This window comes from Panthera onca, chromosome B2, assembly GCF_046562875.1.
Source record: "Panthera onca isolate mPanOnc1 chromosome B2, mPanOnc1 haplotype 2, whole genome shotgun sequence".
In the NCBI taxonomy this organism is placed as follows: domain Eukaryota; kingdom Metazoa; phylum Chordata; class Mammalia; order Carnivora; family Felidae; genus Panthera; species Panthera onca.
The window spans coordinates 117,411,155-117,431,551 of record NC_138343.1 but is presented as its reverse complement, the minus strand read 5'-3'; the positions used below and the strand labels follow the sequence as shown (position 1 = coordinate 117,431,551).

The 20,397-nt window shown below is 41.6% G+C and overlaps 1 protein-coding gene across 1 annotated transcript in view; it reads right to left on the bottom strand.

Annotated features, from left to right (window-relative positions):
• The window catches only part of SMLR1 (small leucine rich protein 1), a 112,268-nt gene extending 97,184 nt beyond the window's left edge, over nt 1-15,084 (bottom strand). The window contains 1 exon segment of the mRNA XM_078447634.2: nt 15,048-15,084. Within this exon segment, the coding sequence (XP_078303760.2) occupies nt 15,048-15,084 (37 nt within the window).
• Nucleotides 15,085-20,397: the final 5,313 nt, after the last annotated feature.

Genomic DNA, 20,397 nt, shown 5'->3' with positions numbered 1-20,397 from the left:
CTGTGGGTTGGCCGATGGTTCTGTTCTAAGCTTGGCTTGGCTAGAATAACTTATCTGGTGAAGCTCTGTTTAATGTAATTTTAATCCTCCTACTGAGATATAGACTAGCACAGGCATTCTCCCTCTTGGTGATGACAGAAGCTCAAGAGAGCAAGTGGAAGCATGTAAGACTTTTTCATACTTTACTTATTGGCAAGACACATGACTGAACTTGGAGTCAAGGGGTCAGGAAATACACATTTTTGCACAATTGCAGTCTCCTGGGAAAGGTCATAGCTATATGGATGAATGAAGAATTTGGGCCATTAATGCAATCTACCACATTACATTTTAGAGTCTGTAGAGGTGAAATAGAGTTAAATTTTAATGTTATTAAATATCTTCCCCTTAGAGATAAGAAACCTTCCACTTTCATCATTATCCTATAAAGAGGTGTCCTTTAAAGAAGGTAATTTCATTAAAAAATAACTTTATTTGCTCTTGGCCACCAAATAAAAATGTCATTAGTCTGATAGTTCATTTAGTCTTTGCTTCCCCTTCATAGCCAAATTGAAATCAGACCCAAAGATCATAATAAATGTGTTCTGTGTGGTTTTTTTTGACCAAATCAGTTCTGTAGATAAGATTTGATTGAGAGCCCAACTTTGAGCCAATATTAACTTACAGACATATAATTTCCTGTATTGTTCACTTCCTTTTTCCAGAATCGCAAAACCTTTTCTTTTGTAGTAAACAAGGGAAGAAAAATAAATAATTTAGAAGTCATATCTGTCACCTCAAGTATAGATTAGGTTGCCCTTTGCAGTTAAAGTGGTGAAGAGCATGAAACACTGATTCCCTATAGGCAGTTCATTGTCTTTCACTATCTCAAGAATTTAATTAATTTAGCCATCAAAATAACATACAGGTGGGCATTGGGTTTCTACTTGAAAACCAGCAGTTCAACACAAAGATGAAGTTTCCTTACATTCAACAGGAAAAAAATAAAAAGTAAAAAAAAAAATGTATGGAGATTTTTTCATCAAAAATTTTAATCAGTTTGCAAGTAGGGGGTATTATATTCTGGAAAGATTATTTCATGTGTGATATGCAAGTTTTATCTGAACACAACTTCAGAAAATAAAATCTGTGGCTTTTAAGAGTATCTTTGGAGATGGTTGATAAGAAATTTCAAGTTGATGGTGAGCATATGTGAATGAATGTGCTAAGTAAATATGGAACAGGGAGGACCTTACAATCTGGGGTGGGGCATCATTAGCTGACAGTTCAAGAAAAATGGTAAAGTAGGTGGTGGTATTCTTTGCCCTGGGCCCCCTTTTTTATGAACCTCATATCTGCCATTTTTCCATCTCCAACAGCATCAATTCTTTCTTCTGCTTAAGCATCTGGTACCCTCATGATTGCTCCCATTCATTTCCTTAAACCAGTGCTGTGTTGATAATTAGTGTTTAAGAACCATCTATCTTTTAAAAAAAAAAAAAAGCCCTATTTTGTGACATTTGCCATTTTCTGTTATGTAAATAAGCCCAATGTGGCTGATTTGAAGCCACCCAATGTGACAACCCAGAATGCAGATTTGGGAAGAGATTCATGCTATTGGCTCTAAGCCAACTGCAATGTTCCACTGCCTAAATCCCACTCCCTTAAAAGTAAAGGATACTGGCTGCCATAATGAAGTATATGGAGAGACCTAAAAAATGATTGCCAAGCGTGTGTTATGTGATATCTGGAGGCCAGTGTGCAGAGTGGGTTGTAGTTTAAGATTTTCAGTAACCAAAAGTCAGGGTGAAAATTTACCACTTTCCTCTCCCCTTTGATGTTATTTTCAAGATACAGATACAAGTGTAGTTTCTATTCATGAAAATCTGGGAATTAAAAGCCACTCTGCTCTACATCATCAGAACTGCCACGTTCTTACCCTCCCTTGAAGAGATTCAGTGACACGTGGGTGATGGTTTTCCATTTTTAATGCCCTCATTGAAATCAGGTGCACAGGAAAGGGTCACCATCAGTTACCGTCCACAGCAACATGAGGCATGAGCTACAGAGATGGACTTTGAGTCTGGGGAACGGTGACAGAATCACAAGGGTGTCTGAGTGCAGGTGAAGGTGGCAGGTGGATGGATGTCCCAATTTTGGCAGCTGCAAGATGGCTTTTTTTTTTTTTAAAGCAAAAGCAAAATAAAGCTGAAAATAGTATATGAGTCTGTAGCAATGGCAAATTGTATATTGAAATTTATGTAAGTCTCCAGTTTCCATGGATTTGAGAAAATGCCTCTTTTCTTTTTGCTTCTTTTCTCTGTGTCCAGGCCTTTTTGCTTCCTGACAACCTACTGCCTACAAAGTGGGCTGTTAACTTGCTCCTATAATGAGCTGCAGGCAAGGGTTAGCGTGGAATGGGCTGAGGCTTTTTCTGCACTGATTTCACCTTAAGATACCAGAAGTTTGATGCATGAGTATTTCTGTCTTATAAAGATAGAAAAACACAACATAATTTACCGAGCTCCTCTCCTGTGCTAGGTTCTTTGAATGCCTTATCTTGTTTCATTAATCTTATTAGGAAATGACAAGGGGAGAAGAAATACACATACTTCAAAAGGGCATCTAATATAGTTTCGGACAAAAGTTTTCTTTTGGTAAAAAGCAATCAGTGACTTTGAGCGTGACATAGAGAATCCTGAGATGCAATGAAGACAATCTCCTTCATTTCTACAAATTCAAAAACTTGTACTGCGTTTGTTTGCCCTTTGTTTCTCACATGCTTGTTGTCTCATTTCTCCTTGATGATGGAAGAGGCATGCACTGAGTTGACCCCTATAGCAAACCTCTAAGATATAGTAGAACTATAGAGGCAGGATATCTGTCTGAAAGGTTTATGGAATAGGAGGCTAACAAGTTTGTTCTGATTCAAAAGGAACTAAGAAAACAGGATTAGGAGCTCACTCACACATTCAGTGATGTGTTAGGTATGGTACATCTCCAAGTGAAGTGGTATGAACCACGATCCGACTAAGGTGTGCATGATAAAGCCATTTCTTGATCTTTTATTTATTTTTTTAATGTTTATTTACTTTTGAGAGAGAGAGAGGTGTGAGCGGGGTAGGGGGAAAGAGAGAGGGAGACAGAATCTGAAGCAGGCTCCAGGCTCTAAGCTGCCAGCACAGAGCCCGACTTGGGGCTCAAACTCATAGACCACAAGATCATGACCTGGCCAAAGTCAGACACTTAACCGAATGAGCCGCCCAGGCACCCCATCCATTTCTTGATCTTAATTGAATACATCCACATCAGAGACCCCACCCCATCCCCTTTGTTAGTATTGAGGTTGCTTCCTCTCTCACTGTCACATCAGAATTCATGGAGCCTGATGAACTGAAGGAATGCTACCCTCCAGTGCAGCATGATTTCTGCTGATATTCTCATTGCTGAGGTCCTTACTAGTCCCCAAATCTTGGCTTTGGGTTTTGACCCAGGGGATGTGGGAATCTTTGCTGAGGCTGGACCACTTCTGCCTGGGTTCACCACTTTGGGGTGCATCCTGTGCATCCACTCTGTTCTTGCCCCTTCCCAGGGTGGGGGGAGTCAGGGAGAGGGTGGGTCTACTCATCACCAGATCTACAGATTTGACCCCGTTTCTCCCTTGCCTCCCATTCTCCTTTTTTTTACTTCGTTTCCTTCCAGGACCACAGGGAAGCATAATATTTTTAATGGCTGAAGCTTTAGGAAAACTATAGTTGTTTTTATAAGCAACATCTGCTTTGGAGCCCCTTTGCCCTGTAAAGAGGCCCAAAGTGAAATGCAGGGGAAAAATCACACAACATTATTTAAAAAAAAATTATCCTGCCAGGACATTTATTAGAACAGGCTCCTGATGATGATTGTAGATTCCTTTCTTGCCTTAAAAACAAACAAACAAGCAAATAAAACTCTTCCATTCGTCACAAGTATCACTGACTGCCCTGTTTTCTCCAGCTGACACACACCAGGTCTCCAGAAGATAGTGGTCCTCATTGGTTTGGCAGGTTGAAGATCTCTCTGTCCCGCCATGAAAGTCTGACTCCCCACAGCTTTCATCCATGACTGACAGGCTGGTCACCAAACTAGAGGAATCCTACCTATGCCATGCCCAGACAGTCCCCACGTTCTACCTCTTACCATAGGTAGTGATAGTGTAATAAGGAGGGGTCAGGACAGGACAGAGGGAGGAGGTAGGGGGCAGAAGCAGCTGTTTCTACCCAGACAGACACTGGGGCTCCTTTCCAACCCACAGCAGGCACAGGAAAGAAGGAAAGGGGGGAAGGAAGATGTGTTGCTTTTTTGTCTGTCCTTTTGTCCCTTTTAGACATGGTAATGAAGGAAACAAGAAAAAGGGGGAGACAAATGTGATCTCATTGCTATTATTCACTCCCCACTAGCCCAACCTCCACCACTTGGCTCTCCCAGTTTCTGTTATGATTCCTCATCATGTCCCATCTCTAGGCCCAATTTTGGCTCCATCTCTAGTCCCCTGTGTCCATTGCTCACTGCCTTCTGCTCTATTCTCACTTTTCTAGAACTCTTTTTGTATACATTTTTCTAGAACAATCAGTTCCCAGCTGAGTCCTCTGTCCCAGGTGCAAACGTCAATGTCAGTGTGAGTGGTAGGTGCTAGAGAAGGTGAGGGTCCCAAATGTGGTGAAGGGAGCTGTGTTCCTGACATCCAAGTGAGAAACTAAATGAAGGTTCCTTAGAAACCATTACACTTGGTAATATTGTGCTGTTGAAGGGTCAGTAGAAGGTAGGGGTCGAACCTGAAAACCCAGCCTTCAAGTATAAATTCTCTCAGAGAAAGTGGTTTCAGAATCTAAAGCTTCCAGATGGTTTTAGAAAGCAACATGTTCTCAGATTTGGGGTTTCCGGGGTAGACTGGTATTTTGTCATTTAGTCATTACTGTGTAATAAGCTATTCCAAAAATCAATGGATTAGAACAATAAACATTTGTTTACCCATGGGTATGGTCAGCTTGGCATTAGATTGGATGGACTTCATCATGTGTCTGTAAATAGCAGGCAGACCAGCTGGGTGCTGGCCTCACTTACTTTCTGCTGGCAAAGAGGATTGGTTGGATAGGCACTTGTCTCATTGTTCAGCAGTGTGGGCTGGGCTTGTTTTCATGGAAATGGCAGGTTTCCAGGAAACAGTGGAAGCAGAAAGACCTCGTAAGGCCTGGGTACAATGTCACTTCTGTCACATTCTTTTGGTTAGAGCAAGTCACAGAACAGCTTAGATTCAAACAGTATGGAAACAGACCCAGCCCCTTGATGGGAGGAGTTGCAGAATCACATTATAAAAGCAAGATCCAGAGAGGCCATTCATTGGGCCATCAGTGCAATCAGTCTTCCTTGAGTATAGAATCCATAATTTCCCAGGAGTGCAAGACCAGCTCCATGCTAGAAAAGTGGTGGAAATTCATCTTTGCTATCCTGCCATTTCCCAGGTCTGTCATCCCTTTCCTTTTCCTTCATTAAGGTGACTATATATCATTCAGAAGAGCTTTCCAAGATGTTAAAATAGTCACTGGCTAAAGGTTTGCTTCTTCTAGGAATATTTATATTTGAAAGGAGTATTTCTAAAATCTGTAGTGATAGGATTTCAGGCACTCAAGTTGGTGGTAAGAAGATAAATTCTGAAGGAGGTAAATACATCCTACAATTCTCAAATCACCTTACTTACTTGTAAGATTATTCCTGTTAGGAGCCAGAAAGACTTAATCAGTTAAATTATACATTTATCATTCCATTTTTCATTCTGTTATTTACTTCTCTGAGGTGCTGAAGCTCTTACTAAGTGCCATGGTATATTAGTTAGGTCTCTTTTGGTTTCTTGCGTAGATACAAGAAGTGTAAACCAACTAGCTTAAGTTTAGAAGGGCATATTTTATCAGAGTGTTTCTCAGAAGTTAAGGCAGAAATATGGCCATGCCTTAGAAGGAATTGAAACAGGGAATGAGTACTCTGATAGAAAACTTGTGCTTCCTCTCTCCCCTTGATTTCTCTCTTTAGGTCAACCTCATCTGTCTCACTGCAGAGCTGCTGGGTGCAAGGCTGAGTCCTAGGACCAGGAGTATAGTAGTCAAGCAATCAGACCCTGTCTCTGTTCTCATAGACGTTACACTCTTAGGAGGGAGGTCAGAAGAACAAAAAGAAAAAAACAAGCACATAAATAATATAATGCCATATGGAGATAAAGACTACAAAATAAAATCATGTGAATAGAGATCTAGAGTCATAAGAAGAAGAATGTTATAGATAGGATGTTGGGAATGGGTCTGTGAGCTGATAGCCTTTGGGTAGAAACTTGAATGAGATAGAAGAATGGGAAAAGAACATTTCTCTCTTTTTGTCCCCCAAACTCCCAGGAAAGGAGTATTGCTGGCCCAGCTTCACTATGTGTGCAGCTCTGTGAGGACCCTGGGGTGAGGTGAGGGAACTGAATCTTGTAGTCCCAACATGGCTTCCCAGAATCTAAAACCATATGGATTGGTTGGAAGCCAGTTTCCAGAGAAAGGAAGTCTATTAGCTTCCTTTGGCTGCTGTAACAAATTACCACAAATTTGGTGGCTTAAAATAACAGAAATGTATTCTCTCATGGTTCTGGAGGCCAGAAATCCAAAATCAAAGTGTTGGCAGGGTCACACTCCCTCTGATGGCTCTAAGGGAGGATCCTTTCTTGTCTATTCCAGCTTCTGGTGTCTTCTGATGTTCCTTGGCTTGTGGCAGTGTGACTCCAATTTCTGTTTCTGTCTTCACGTGGCATTCTCCCCTGTTTGTCCTTTTCTATTTCTTATGTGGATACCATAGGGCCCATTTCAACACGTTAAAGTCTTATTTCAATTCTTACTTTAAGTACATCTGCAAAGATCCCTTTTCCAACTTAGGTCACATTCTGAGTTTTAGGGGTATATAAATTGTTAGAGGGACACTATTCAACCCACCACGGAAGGGGAGAGTGGTTGGTCCCAGGGCCTGGAGAATGCCTGAGGAGGTGTTGCTACCTGTGCCCTGAGTTGGGTGATGAGGATATAGCTGCTTGCTCTAAGGAACTCACAGTCCAGGAGTGAAGACAAGTTAGCAGACGCCGGCAGAACAGAGAGAGAATGGATAGAAGATTATAGAACCCACAGAATGCAACAGAAACCCACATAAAGGTATGGCACAATGCTGCTTAGGGGTATCAGGAAAAACCACCCAAGGAGGGAATTCTGAATTGTCTTGCACGAAGAGTAGAAGTGCATTTGGGGCATACCTGAGATTAGGACCTGAAACAATCATTAGGGAAAGAAAATAAAATTATTTCCAAAGGAGATAAAAGGCCCAGAAATTTGAGTATGTATTCTAGAGTTGCCATAGATTTGAAGTGCAGAATATCGACAGGTGAGTTTTTGGCCGAGGCACATGCCTTGCTCCATGGACTCATGGCTATTTTCATGATGTTCCTACTCAGCCTGTTGCTCCTTCCTCAGTCCGCCTCAGCTCACTTCATTGAGTGCAGCTGCTGTTAAACAGCAAGGGCTTTAGTGACTGGTCAGAGATGTATTAATATTCTTAAGTGTCATGCTGAGAGGACTTTCCCGCTGGGGCTAGTAGTCATGTCTTAGATATACCAGGATCCTCTCTCCTAACATGGGTGGCAGGCTTTTGCTTTCTGCTGGATCTGTTTCTCCTGGAGGGTAATTACATTCAGGAAAGGTCAAGCCAGATGCTGTTTGCAATTTTGCATAGCTCAATCCCTTTGCCCACAGCATGCAAAGGTGTGAGATTTTAAAGGAACTGGAGACCTGCTCTTCCAACTGAAGCACTGCGTTGCTTGCTTGAAATTATTTGCTGCTCCTTGGTTTCATTTTCTATGAGAAGGAATAACCTACATACTATTATTGTTAATATGAGTTTCTGTAGACACAGTACTTGTATTTCTTTACTGCTAAGCATTCAGACTTTTAGTCCTAGTCTCGGGATAAGCTTGCCTTAATTCTTTCCTTAGCTGTGTCAACATTGATATTTATGTGAAGAAATCTATTTATTTGAGGTATACAATGAGTCAATGTGATTTCACTACAAAATGAGAGTATCAACGAAGAAATTTGTTCCAAGAACATCTGTGAGATTGGCTGCCTGATCGGAGAAGAAAGAAAGAATTAGAATAGGTATATTTAAGACAATTCGTAAAATCACAAAGCACATTTAATATGGAATTTAACCACAAACTTTGTTTAAATGTGTGATGCAAACCAGGTCAATGAAGACGTAATGTCAATTAAGAGACAGCTCTTTCCTTTTCAAAAATAATCTTTATTGCATTTAGTGGTGTTTCTTTTATTCATATTTAAAAGCAGACTAATGCATTTTACCTTGGTTATTCCAAATGAATTATTATGTCTTTATACCAAACACCGAGGTTTGGGAAGAGGGCTTCCTGGGACTCAGATTTTCAGAGGCAGAACTCTAGATCCCGTCCTCAGTGCCTAACACCATGCTTCGGGGAGGTGCTGCCCTGGCAGAAACCGGAAATGAGAACAACTAGGGAGAAAACTTTCAGTGGCTTTTCAAAGACTTAGGAACATTAGTACATTCATCCAGAGTTCTCCCTAACAACTGGTCTGAAATTAGCATTTTAGTGATAACACCTCTTGGAGAGGTGGCTCTATAAGCAGTTACTAGCAATTTATCCTTTCACAGGATACAAGGATCCTGGAAAAATTTACGGAATTATATCCTATCAGATGGTGCTGAGGGTCTGAGGGAACTTTGGGAAATACGAGGAAGGACCCTTGTGCAGTTGGGTAGTATTTAGAGTGTGGGCTTTGGAGTGGAGGACCTGGGCTTAAATCCTGACTCTCTCACTTTCTGGCTTATGTCCTTCTGTAAGTCATTTATCCTCTCTGTTTCCTCCGCTCTCAAGGGTAGATACACCACCTGTTTCAGACTCATAGTCATCACCAAGTGCAATGTCAGACACCTGACACGTAATAGGCATTAAATAAATGAATATTCTCCTCTATTTCCCAGTTTCTTCTAGAGCCTGCCCTACATTCTTTTCACGAGGCCAATTTTGCCACCTGTCATCGTCTAATGGTTTCCTTTGTTTTATTGTGCATGTCATGAGTGAAGATCACTTCATTTTTCCCATCAGTGTGAGAAAGACATCCTGTCCCCTCCATCACTTCTGCAAAGCCCAACCACCAACTTCGTTGTTCCGACTCAAGCTCTTTCCTAAATCCTGCTCCCAGACCTTCAAGGGCTTCTTGGTGTTTCTCTGCTTGGATCCTCTGCCATCTCATTAAATTCATTACCTGTTTAATCTCAAATTGAATTTATCACCTTTTCCCCAGAACTGATTTTCACTTCTATTTTGTGTCTGTGTGTGAATTCTCTCATTCTTCCAGCCATCCTAAGGAGAACTATTAGAATTATCTTTGACATCGCCCTCTCCTTCCTATATTTTATATTCACCCCCCCCAATCCCCTACCCCCCGCAAAATACACTTTGTCCTTGTCATTTCCTTTTTCTTCTTTTCTTTTGTTCAGCATTTCCTCATCAAATGTATTTATGGAGTACCTTGTGTGTGCCATGGCAACAGGTCTGAGTGAATTCTTACCACCTCCCTTTCACACTCTTGTGACAATCTCATGACTGATTACAGAAGAAGCTGGACTCTGGAGCCACATTACCTAGATTTACGTCCTGGCTCTACACATTTCCACCTGTCGGACTTTGAGCAAGTTACTTAACCTCTCTTAGCCACAGATTTGTCATCTATAAAGAGGCAATCATGATTGTACCTACTTCATAGGGTTGTTAGGGGCAGTGAGTGAGTTCACGTATGTGAAGAGTTTAGCGTAGTGACTGGCACATGGTAAGCAGGACATAGGTGACAGATAGTAACCGGGTTCCCTCTCTTTCTACTTTCTTGCTCTGTAGTTCATCCTTCATTGGATTTCCTGAATTTCCTTTTAACAAAGATCTCATCAGATCAGCTTCCAGTGTGGTGAGTTTACATTCCCTACAGGTTAAGATCATTTTCTTTGTATAACTTTCAGGAGCTTGTATATCTTGGGCCCCAACCTCACCTCCTGCTAGTCACACACTCTCTCCTTCTGCTGTTATGAACTTGTGCTCACTGTGAGAGCAACACTTCATGTCTGCATGGTTCTTTCCAGTGTTGATGGATTTTCTGTGTGTCAGGACACCAGGTAGCATTTCCTTCACCGTTCTCTGCGTGCTCGCCACTTTCTATGGAGCATGCCTCTTCCCCGGCCCCAGATTTGTATATCCCAAGGCTTCCTATCTTTCAGTCTCATCTTTTCTAGAGATTCTCCCCAGTCCACTCTGTCCTTGGTAGTCCGTGTAGATTCCTAGTAGCATTCATTTAGCTCTCTGTATTTATGACAGCACATTGTGCCTATTTCTATACCTTGCAGTCCTCCTTACTAGATTTTGACTCCACCTCCTTTAAGGCAGGAAGTGACAAAATTTTTTTTTGTAAAGGGCCAGATAGATAGAAAATGCTTTTAGGCTTATGGACCATGCTGTCTCTGTCACTTCTGTCAACTACTCACCTCTGCCATTGGAAAGTGAAAGCAGCCATAGATAATATGCAAACGACTGAACGTGACCATCTTCCAATAAAACTTTATTTACAAACACATGTGGCAGGCTGGATTTAGACTTTGGGCCATGGGTGCTGAGCCCCACTATAGAGAAATGTCTGTTCACGTAATGAGATGTTAAGTAAAACGTTATTGATGGAGTGATTTCAAATGTGAGAAGATTTTGGTTGGGTCCTGATGGGTTAGAGTGACCATCTCCCCATGTGGGCAGAGGAGACTCATCCACTACTTACGGATACACAGTAGCTGCACTTGGAAAAACCACAACATGCTTGCTGTATATTCACCCCCACTCTTTCCAGAAATCCTATGTAAACTCCTGATAGTGGAGAAAGATGGAAGTGGGGGAGGGGTGGTTGCCAGGAGGAAAGTCTCATCACCATGGAAACAGCCTTCTGCATTCCTGCATTGGTCTGTGAACACCAGGTGGTTCACAAATAGCCTAGAAGCATCTGAACTTACATTGTGAAGAGAAAACAGCTTTTGACAATACTCAGAAAAATGCATTTGCCTTAGTCACTGGCCCATGGGTTCCTGAATGATTTTTCAGAGTACCTTAACACCACTGTTTTCTCAACAGCCTTGGAGAATATTTTTTAACTGATTAAACACAGGAACGAACAGTGATTGAAGTTTTGAATTTTTTTTTTCTTTCCTTTCAGACCGTAGATTAATGCTAGACAGGCGTAGCTAATCAGATTTAAAATTTCTTCACACTTTATTACTTCAACAAACGGGACAGGAAAACCTTCCTAATATTTAAAGCTCCCAAGATTTCATGAAACCATTTGAAAGATTTATTATTTTTTTCACCCCAGACTTTCTTTCTCAATTTTAAATAGTGACCATTCCGATTGCTATCTTCCAAATGAAAAATTACTCTTCCTAAATTCACTTCCCCCATTTCTGCCAAGAAGTTAATCGCAGATCAGCCTCTTTGAGGTACAGCATGTAATAATTACTTTCTATAATTAATTCAAGTCTCAAATTATAAGCCCTTTGTCTTCCTGTGAGGAGGGACACCCAAGGACTAAGGAAATCAGAGGCTAATGCCAGGTACTGGGAAATAGTGCCCATGGTAATGAAAGACCCACCAGAGTACAATGATGGGTAATTTTAGCCTGAAATAATAGAATTAAGTTCCAATTGAAAACATCAATGATTAGATGGATGCTCAGAAAAATGTCCCAAATGAGTGGCCTCTATATGATAAATTAACCTCGAATAACTATGAACTTGACCTTATTTGAATAGGGTCATTGCAGATAGAATCTAGTGAAGATGAGGTCATACTGGAGTCAGGTGGGCCCCAATCCAATGACTGAAGCCCTTATAAGAAGACAGACATAGGGTCACGGGCACATAGGAGAAGGCCACAGGAGGATGGAAGCTGAGATTGGGGGTGATGCCTCTATAAGCCAAGGAATGCTAGGGATTCTGGACACCAATAGGAGCTGAAAAAGTCAAGAAGGACCCTCCTCTAGACACTTCAGTGGGAACCTGGCCCTGCCGACATACAGCTTGATTTTGGACTTCTGGCCTTCAGAACTGTGAAAGAAGAAATTTCTGTTGTTTTAAGCCACCTACTGTGTGACACTTGGTTATAGCAGTCCCAGGAAACTAAGACAACATGTATTATCATTTAGATAATTTTTTTCTTTAAATTGATTCCTTTTTACATAGACACATTCATTTAAAAAGTAAACTTTATAGCAGTGCTATGCCTGGAGGAAAAGCAATAACATTTTCCACATGTCAAGTTATAGAGGAGAAATATAAAATTATTGCCCTGAGCTTATTTGTCAGTGAACCACCTGATGGCTACCATTTTTTGGATAACTCTTGGTTTAGGAGCCAGGGGCTCTTTGTACTGGTTTAATACTCTTTCATCCCAGGCTTTGAGACAAATAGTTTCTAGATGAAAACTTTAACTTTCCACATGGTCAGTGTAGCATGAGGCTTTGGGCTGAAGATGAACAGAAATCTTAATTTGGATTGTCGTAGACAAGAAGGAACTTTATTATCTCAAGTAACAACAAGTCCAGAGATAACGTAGGCCTCAGGTACAGTATGATGGTGGCTCTGCCTCAATTGCTCTGCTCTTTTCCTCATGTTGCCTTTCTCCACGTGTTTATGAGTGGGCTTCTCTGAAGGTTGCAAGATGGCTCCTAACTGAAGGAATATGGTGGAGGGAACAAGGAGCATGTGGGTGGGGACCAGGAGAAAGAACCTCTCCCACACCATGGGCCATAAAGAACTTCCCTTATGGGGGCACCTGGGTGGCTCAGAGCCTGAGCCTGGTTCAGATTCTGTGTCTCCCTCTTTTCTGTGCCCCTCCCCAACTCACACTTGCTCGCTCTCTCTCTCTCTCTCTCTCGACAATAAACATTAAAAACAATTTCTTTTTTTAAAAAAAGAACTTCCTCTACATTAATTGGGTCTACTTAGGACTTGTGCCCATCTCCAAACCAATAACAATATTTACTGGGGGAATGTTATGCTCTGGGTTCCACTGGCAAGTTTGATATGGGTTGGCTAAGACTGACTCAAATATGCTTGGGTAGTTTGAAGGAGGACTAAATATCTGGGTCTTTTAGGAAATGGCACAGGAGGGTTAGATGCCAAAGAACCAAGTAACAATATGTCCCCACACTCCTTTAGCTAACTTCTTCACATGAGTACACCTGAATTCAAAAGGGTGAATGTCTACATGAAATGCAGTCACCCCCTTCCCAAAGGGAGCAAACTCAGAGCTTCGTTCAGATTTGCATCTGGCTCCAAGTTCAATATTTCTCAGTGATATCTTCCTCTGGGTCCAGAAATCTCCAGTTAAAAGTTAAGTCACTCACACCCTTTGCAACATTATCTCATATACAATAGTAGAAATAAAAACAATAGTAAATACTCATTGGAGAAGAGGGGAGAACGAAAATAGCACCCAGTGGTCATTGGTTCAAAGCACACGCTGGACAGTACGAGTACAAGCTCCATGCCCTGGCATCCGTTCTGACACCCTGGTTCTGGACTACAAAAGAATGTTCTGTCCACTGTTCTCTGTGGGCACATCCGCGATGGCAGTAGGAAAAGGAATGCCCTTTCTGTGAGGTGCAAATCTTCAGCAGTTTATTTATCGTAGGTACAAATTCAGACAGCTTGTGATTGCTTTGAAGAGTGAAACTATCACAAGATGTTGGCTGCAACCAGAGCATTGTGGGTACTACAGAGGCTTTAGAAACTTAGTGGGTATTTTGTTTACTCGCGTCTGGTTAATTCCACAGAGTAGAAACCACAGCCAGAGCTCTTATTCAGACATCACCTTTGGGGGTTCACTTTTCTGTCTGCTTGCTATCTGCCTCCGTGCTTTGCCTGATCACTCTTGTGTCCAGCGTAAAGGATATTTCAAAGCAATAATCTAACCTAAACACAGGCTGCTTTCATTCCAGCTGCTTCTTCACATTGGGCATATTTAACTCTCAGTCCTGTGGATGAGATTTACTGGAAGTTCACAAGTAAGACCTGGGTGATCAGGCCTGTCTTCTGCTCCAGTCTTTTTTCCTGCCTCATCTCTGCAGTCTCTGCCTCGGTTGGAAAGCTTTAATTTGGAGTAGAGAATTTAAAAAAAAATTTCTTTAAATGTTTATTTATTTTTTGAGAGAGAGAGAGAGAGAGGGAGACACAGAATCCGAAGCAGGCTCCAGGCTCCCAGCTGTCAGCACAGAGTCCCACATGGGCTCCAACCCACAGACTTTGAGATGATGACCTAAGCCGAAGTTGGATGTTTAACTGACTAAGCCACCCAGGCACCCTGGGAATAGATCATTTTAATTTCACAGTCCTGCAAGGCAGTGTATTATCAGGTTTTTAGCCATTTTAGCTGGTAGACCACAGGTAGAAAGAAGTTTTCATAAAAAAACTTGAAGTGTAGCTGACAGACACTCATTTCAGATGTACAACATAGTGATTGGACAATTATATACGTTATGAAATGCTCACCACGGGAAGTGGAGTTACTGTCTGCCACCATACAGTTGTTAAGTTGTTACTGACTGTCTTCCCTATGCTGTGTTTTTCTTTCCCACGACTTATTTATTTTCTAACTGGAAGTTTGCGCCTCTTAATCCTTTTCACCGAGTTCAAATGGCAAAGTCATACCTCCTTGTCTTCTCTGTTTTTAAGACAGCCACTTTAGGGGTTGGTGTTCCAAGAAAAACAAAACCTGCCACTTGCAACTTAAATCTATTTTTTCTCAATATCCTATCGGACACCATAAGACATAGCTGACACCATCCAACACCCTCAATTCTTCCTAATACGAGAGCCTTTACAGACACGTATCCCAAGATATCCTGTGTAACATGTATCACCAATTCCCAGTTGGGAAACCCAGTCTGCAAGCTTACCTCCGGGCGCCATGTTCAGGTGGTAGCCAGTCTTCATGGCTATGCGCGGGGAGGAATAGCGGAGTCCCCACTACCTTACCTGCATTCAGCCAGTGCCACACTCAGGGCTCCATTCCCAGCACCCCACTGCTTGCCACCAATTTCTCTACCAGCCTTAGCTACAATCAACAGAAGGGAACTTCGGTTGATTTAAGCAGAGTAGTAACTTATTGAAAAGGTATTGGGTACTCTCCAGAAATGTTGGGAAGTCTGGAGTACCAGGTTTGGAAAAAGTCAGGATAAAGGAGCTGCACATCAGGCAAATTTTTGTCACAGCCTTGTACTGGCAAGGACCACTGAAGCCACTGATGCCCAACACCGAACATCACAGTTTGTAGTGGCATCATTGCTGCACCTGAAAATGGATGTCAACGCTTCTTCTGTGTCCCTCAACAAGATCTCCTGCTCCTGTTGCATGATGTCACTACCTCTAGATGCAAACATCTCAAGTGGGTGCGTCTGATTGGCTGAGCTTATTAGGCTTCGCTTCCAGGAATGCTGTGAAACCACTTCCTAGTGTTTTCAGCTTCTTTATGAAGAGACAGGATCTGCCTTTCCCAGGATTTTTAAGGTGCAGAGTTCCCTATACAGGGCAAGGAGGCGAGGGCACTGGGTTAAAAGAAATGACATGCCTATTTCAGCTGAGTGTATACTTATTAGTTGCATTTGCTCGGAATTCTGATTTTATTTATAGCATTTGCAAAGTTCTCTAGGTGCCTGGGTAACATCAGCGTCCATTTTATAAACTGAGCACAAAGTGTTTCATGTGCTATTTGTAGATAGCCTATAATCCTCACAGCCCTCAAAGTAGATGTAATCCTAATATTTGTTTTTGTTGTTGTTTAATGTTTATTTATTTTTGAGAAAGAGAGAGCATGTGTGTGCATGTGGGCAAGGTGGGGCGGAGAGAGAGAGAGAATCCCAAGCAGACTCTGGGCTGTCAGCACAGAGCCCCATGTGGTGCTTGATCCCATGAATTGTGAGATCAGGACCTGAGCTGAAATCAAGAGTTGGACACTTAACTGACTAATCAATCCAGGTGCCCTGATACAATCCTGATATTAACGTTGATGATCAGGGTAACTATAACAATTGTAGTAACTGGGATTTATGCATCTACAAGACAGGCCCTGTACTGGGTGCTTCACTTGCATAGCCTCATTCAATCTTTGGGTTACATCGTTCCTGTCTTACCGATGAGGAAAGTGAGGCTGAGGGCTTTTGTAACGTGCCCACAGTTACCCAGGTGGAAGGAGTTGGAAAGAAAGACTGGAACAGTCTAAATGCCTGTGTTGCCTGGGCACTTTCCCCTGCAGCACACTCCAAGACTACGAATAATAAGGGTTGTACTAAAGGTTGAGTTTGGGCCTTGGATTTGGTCTAGATCTGTCATTCAAGTTTGCTTTGACTTTGACCTTTGGAAGGCCAACTAGCTAAGTGCTCCTTTCACTGTTGTTTGTGACAGCCTGAACTTTTGGTCAACAGATTGTCATCACATGGTTTTCATTGTATGTAATCAATATACCGACACCAGTAGTGTGAACAAGGGCTGTCATTTGGGTTTGTTACCAATATCTGAATATTCACATTTAAACGTAGTAGGCATTCCAAATGTAACTTGAAATGAAAACTTCCTCATTGGCCATATGTTTAAACTCTATCAATAATAAATATCTGAGATATTTATTATTTCAGGACTTTAATGCTTGGAGTGGTAGAGTTGTTAGCTTTATGTACCCAGAGTTTTTAGAAACTTTAAAGTGGCCAAATGAATAGGGAGCTGGATTGATAGTTAATGTGAATGAACTAGATTCATTAGCTCGATAGCTTTAGAAAGATCATTATTTACTTTTTGAGTCAAAGACTGTATACAATTTTAAATAATAGGAGATAGAATAAAGAAATTAGAATATATCATAATTCTACTCTTCAATTAGTTGTTTGCCATGTTGTCATTCATATTTTTAAAATACAGTCCTTAGGAAGTATGTTTGGGGCACCTGGGTGGCTCAGTTAAGCGTCTGACTTAGGCTCAGGTCATGATCTCACGGTCCAATGGGTTCAAGTCCTGCACCAGTCTCTGTGCTGACAGCTCAGAGCCTGGAGCCTGACTAAGACGCTGTGTCTCCCTCCCTCTCTCTCTCTGCCCCTGCCCCACTCACGCTCTGTCTCTGTCTCAAAAATGAATAAAAAGGCATTAAAAAAAAATTTAAAAGAGCTATTTAAAAAAAAAGGAAGTATGTTTGATTTTGGTCATTAATTTTACTCAAGCACTGAGTCTTTTAGGAAAAACAAGTTCTTTGGACTTTTTCATTTTTTGTAAAGTTTATGTATTTATTTTGAGAGAGAGAGAGAGAGAACACACTCAAGCAGGGGAGGGGCAGAGAAAGAGGGAGAGAGAGAATTCCAAGCAGGCTCCACGCTGTCAATGCAGAGCCTGATGTGGGGCTTGATCTCACAAACCGCGAGACCATGACCTGAGCGGGAATCCAGGGTCCGGCACTTAACCAACTGAGCCACCCAGGAACCCCGGGACTTTTTCATTTTGATAGAAAGAATTTTAAAAAGTAGGATGTGGGGGCGCCTGGGTGGCGCAGTTGGTTAAGCGTCCGACTTCAGCCAGGTCACGATCTCGCGGTCCCTGAGTTCGAGCCCCGCGTCGGGCTCTGGGCTGATGGCTCGGAGCCTGGAGCCTGTTTCCGATTCTGTGTCTCCCTCTCTCTCTGCCCCTCCCCCGTTCATGCTCTGTCTCTCTCTGTCCCAAAAATAAATAAAAAATAATAATAATAATAAAAAAAAAACGTTGAAAAAAAAAAAGTAGGATGTGCATATGGTCATCTCAAAATTTTACAAAGAGGAATTAAAAACTCCAAAATCGTGTACGATCCCATCTAGGATGAATCATCGTTTGTCCAGACAGAATAACGAATTTTAAAAGTTGTGAAGAAAAAGTATTAGGGGAGAATGAGCATCGGAAGCACATACCATTGTCACTAACCAAACCTTAAACCAAGAGATGTTATTGAAAAATGTCCTAAGAAGATAGTTTCTTCTAAGGTTAATTCCACAGAGGCTAGGACTTGAAACAAAAGATGGGTGAATTGATTGCTCTAGAGTTTTGACTGCCAATCCGTTTTAATAATTCAAGTTGGAGGATTTTTTTTAGGTTTTCCAAATCTGTGAAGCTAAAGGTATGAAATTTTTTATAGAAAATATCTTTCTGAAAACTTTCCTGAATTTTATTCTACTGTGCACAAAAAGCTTAAAAATATTATTAGACGACCCAGTTGAAAGTGCCTGCCCTACAGGGTTGCGACTGTTTAGTGCAGGTAGCTGACAAATGACGACCCTGTGAAATGGTGTTCTTGCCCTTTTAAAATTTGACTACCAAAAACGCGAGCCATAAAATTGCAACCTGGGGGATAACATTTCCTATTTATGCTTGTATTTCAGAGGTTTTTTTCTTTGATTCAGCTAGATTCAGCTTTGATCTTAATTTCCAGCCAAATACTGTTATTAGCACTTGACTGTTCAGCATTCACTCAAAATGTGTATTACGTGCTCCTCTATCATAAGAATGCTTCCTTCCTGCCCAGAAGGCCAGGCATGCATTTCTTAGAACTAAACAAAGTAATTCCCAGGCATCAAAGGAATGGCTGAAGCTGGCCAGCTCTTTGTCCACTCCTCCTTCTCACTGGGGATTTCTTTTTTTCCCTAGTGTTCTATAGAGCCACTTCTGCGTCTTTGCTCAATCCAGAGTGTTACTCACTAATTCAACGAGCATTAAGGAGTCGTTGAATGCTACCTAAAAGAGATCTTACGCTGTACTAAATTGGGGGAAGCCTCTGGGGGAAGTATCACTGTGCCATTAAGCTCGGCCACTTGGTGGCACCAAAAAGTAAGAGCCAGCACTGCTGGAAAATCCGTCCTGGAGGTAACCAGTTTCCTAACGTGTTACAAAGAGAAAACAAAAGATAAGCAGTCATTTCTTGAGAAAAATAGGCTTTGAGTTAACCGACTCCTTTTCTTCCCTTGTGACATCAGGGAAGTCCGTGAGAGAGGAAGCAAGTACTGGACTAGGAAGAAGATTCCTTAAACCCCTTTGACATTGGCATTCCATGATCCTCAGGTGCCACGTGTTCCCAGTAGGCTCTTTGTTAATTAGACTAAAAATGATGGTACTAGCCAGCGTTTATAGTGAGCTTATGATGTGGAGGGCACTGCCTTTTGTGCATCACACAGATTACTTTCTGAGTTTATTTTTCTTCCTTATTTTTCATAAGAGTCTCACAAATCCTCACAACACTACAACTACATTATTAGAATTTACACGTAAGGAAATTGGTCATGTAGAGGCTTAATGACTTGCAAGAAGCCACATAGTAAGTAAATGCTGCAGCCGGGATTTGACTCCTGAAAACTGTCCCCAGGGCCTGGGTGTTCCTCACAACATGTAGTCTGCTTCTTAGCACTTTTTCCTGTCTATGGGATGTAAGTATACGTTCATGATTTTGGCTCTTGATTAAGGAAAAATCTCCTTTCCTACATAAAACATACAATCCACTTGAGAAATAATACTTATGATACATTGTTATCATTAAGGGGGAAAAAAGATGAAGCCCACTTACTATACTTATTTCTGAATTTTAAGTTGAAACTATGTTTTTAAAGATTTAGAAGAAGCACAAGAGTTTTGGCCAGAGACTCGCCCTAGAATCCAAAGGTCCAGTGTAATTCCTTTTTTAATCCGTGGTTCCTGGACAGCAGACTCAGGCAATGTTCTTTGTTTCATGTGGGTGTTGTCTTGTTTCTTTTATTGCCAGGCCAGGACATGGAACTTTCGTTTGACCTTCCCTTGTGCTGTTTGAAAGTATGAGTGACTAACCTCTTAGCCAACAAGCTGGCTCTTTATAGCATGAAGTGATCTCAACGTCCCTTTCTTTATATCTGCCCTAGTTCAGATCAGCACTTGGCAAATGACATACTTTCCTCTTTCTATTCCCTTTGCTGCTATTGATTTTCTTGCTTTTATCCAAATCTCTCCCTCTGCCCAGGACCCACTCTCTAATTTCTTAAACTTTTAATTAATTTGTCTTAGCAGCTGAACTTACCCCCACCTGTCTATCTGGTTGAATTAGCCCTATCAGGCTGGTTGAAGGGTTTGGTAAGCTTGAGTTTTGGAACAGCTGAGGCCTCTGAGGCCCGAGGATAAAAAATGGATCAGGAGAAGCTAGCCTGTGGGGGCCTAGAGTGGTTGGTTGATGTTTTACCTTAGTAACTGTGTTGGCATTGTATAACTTCGGGCATGGGG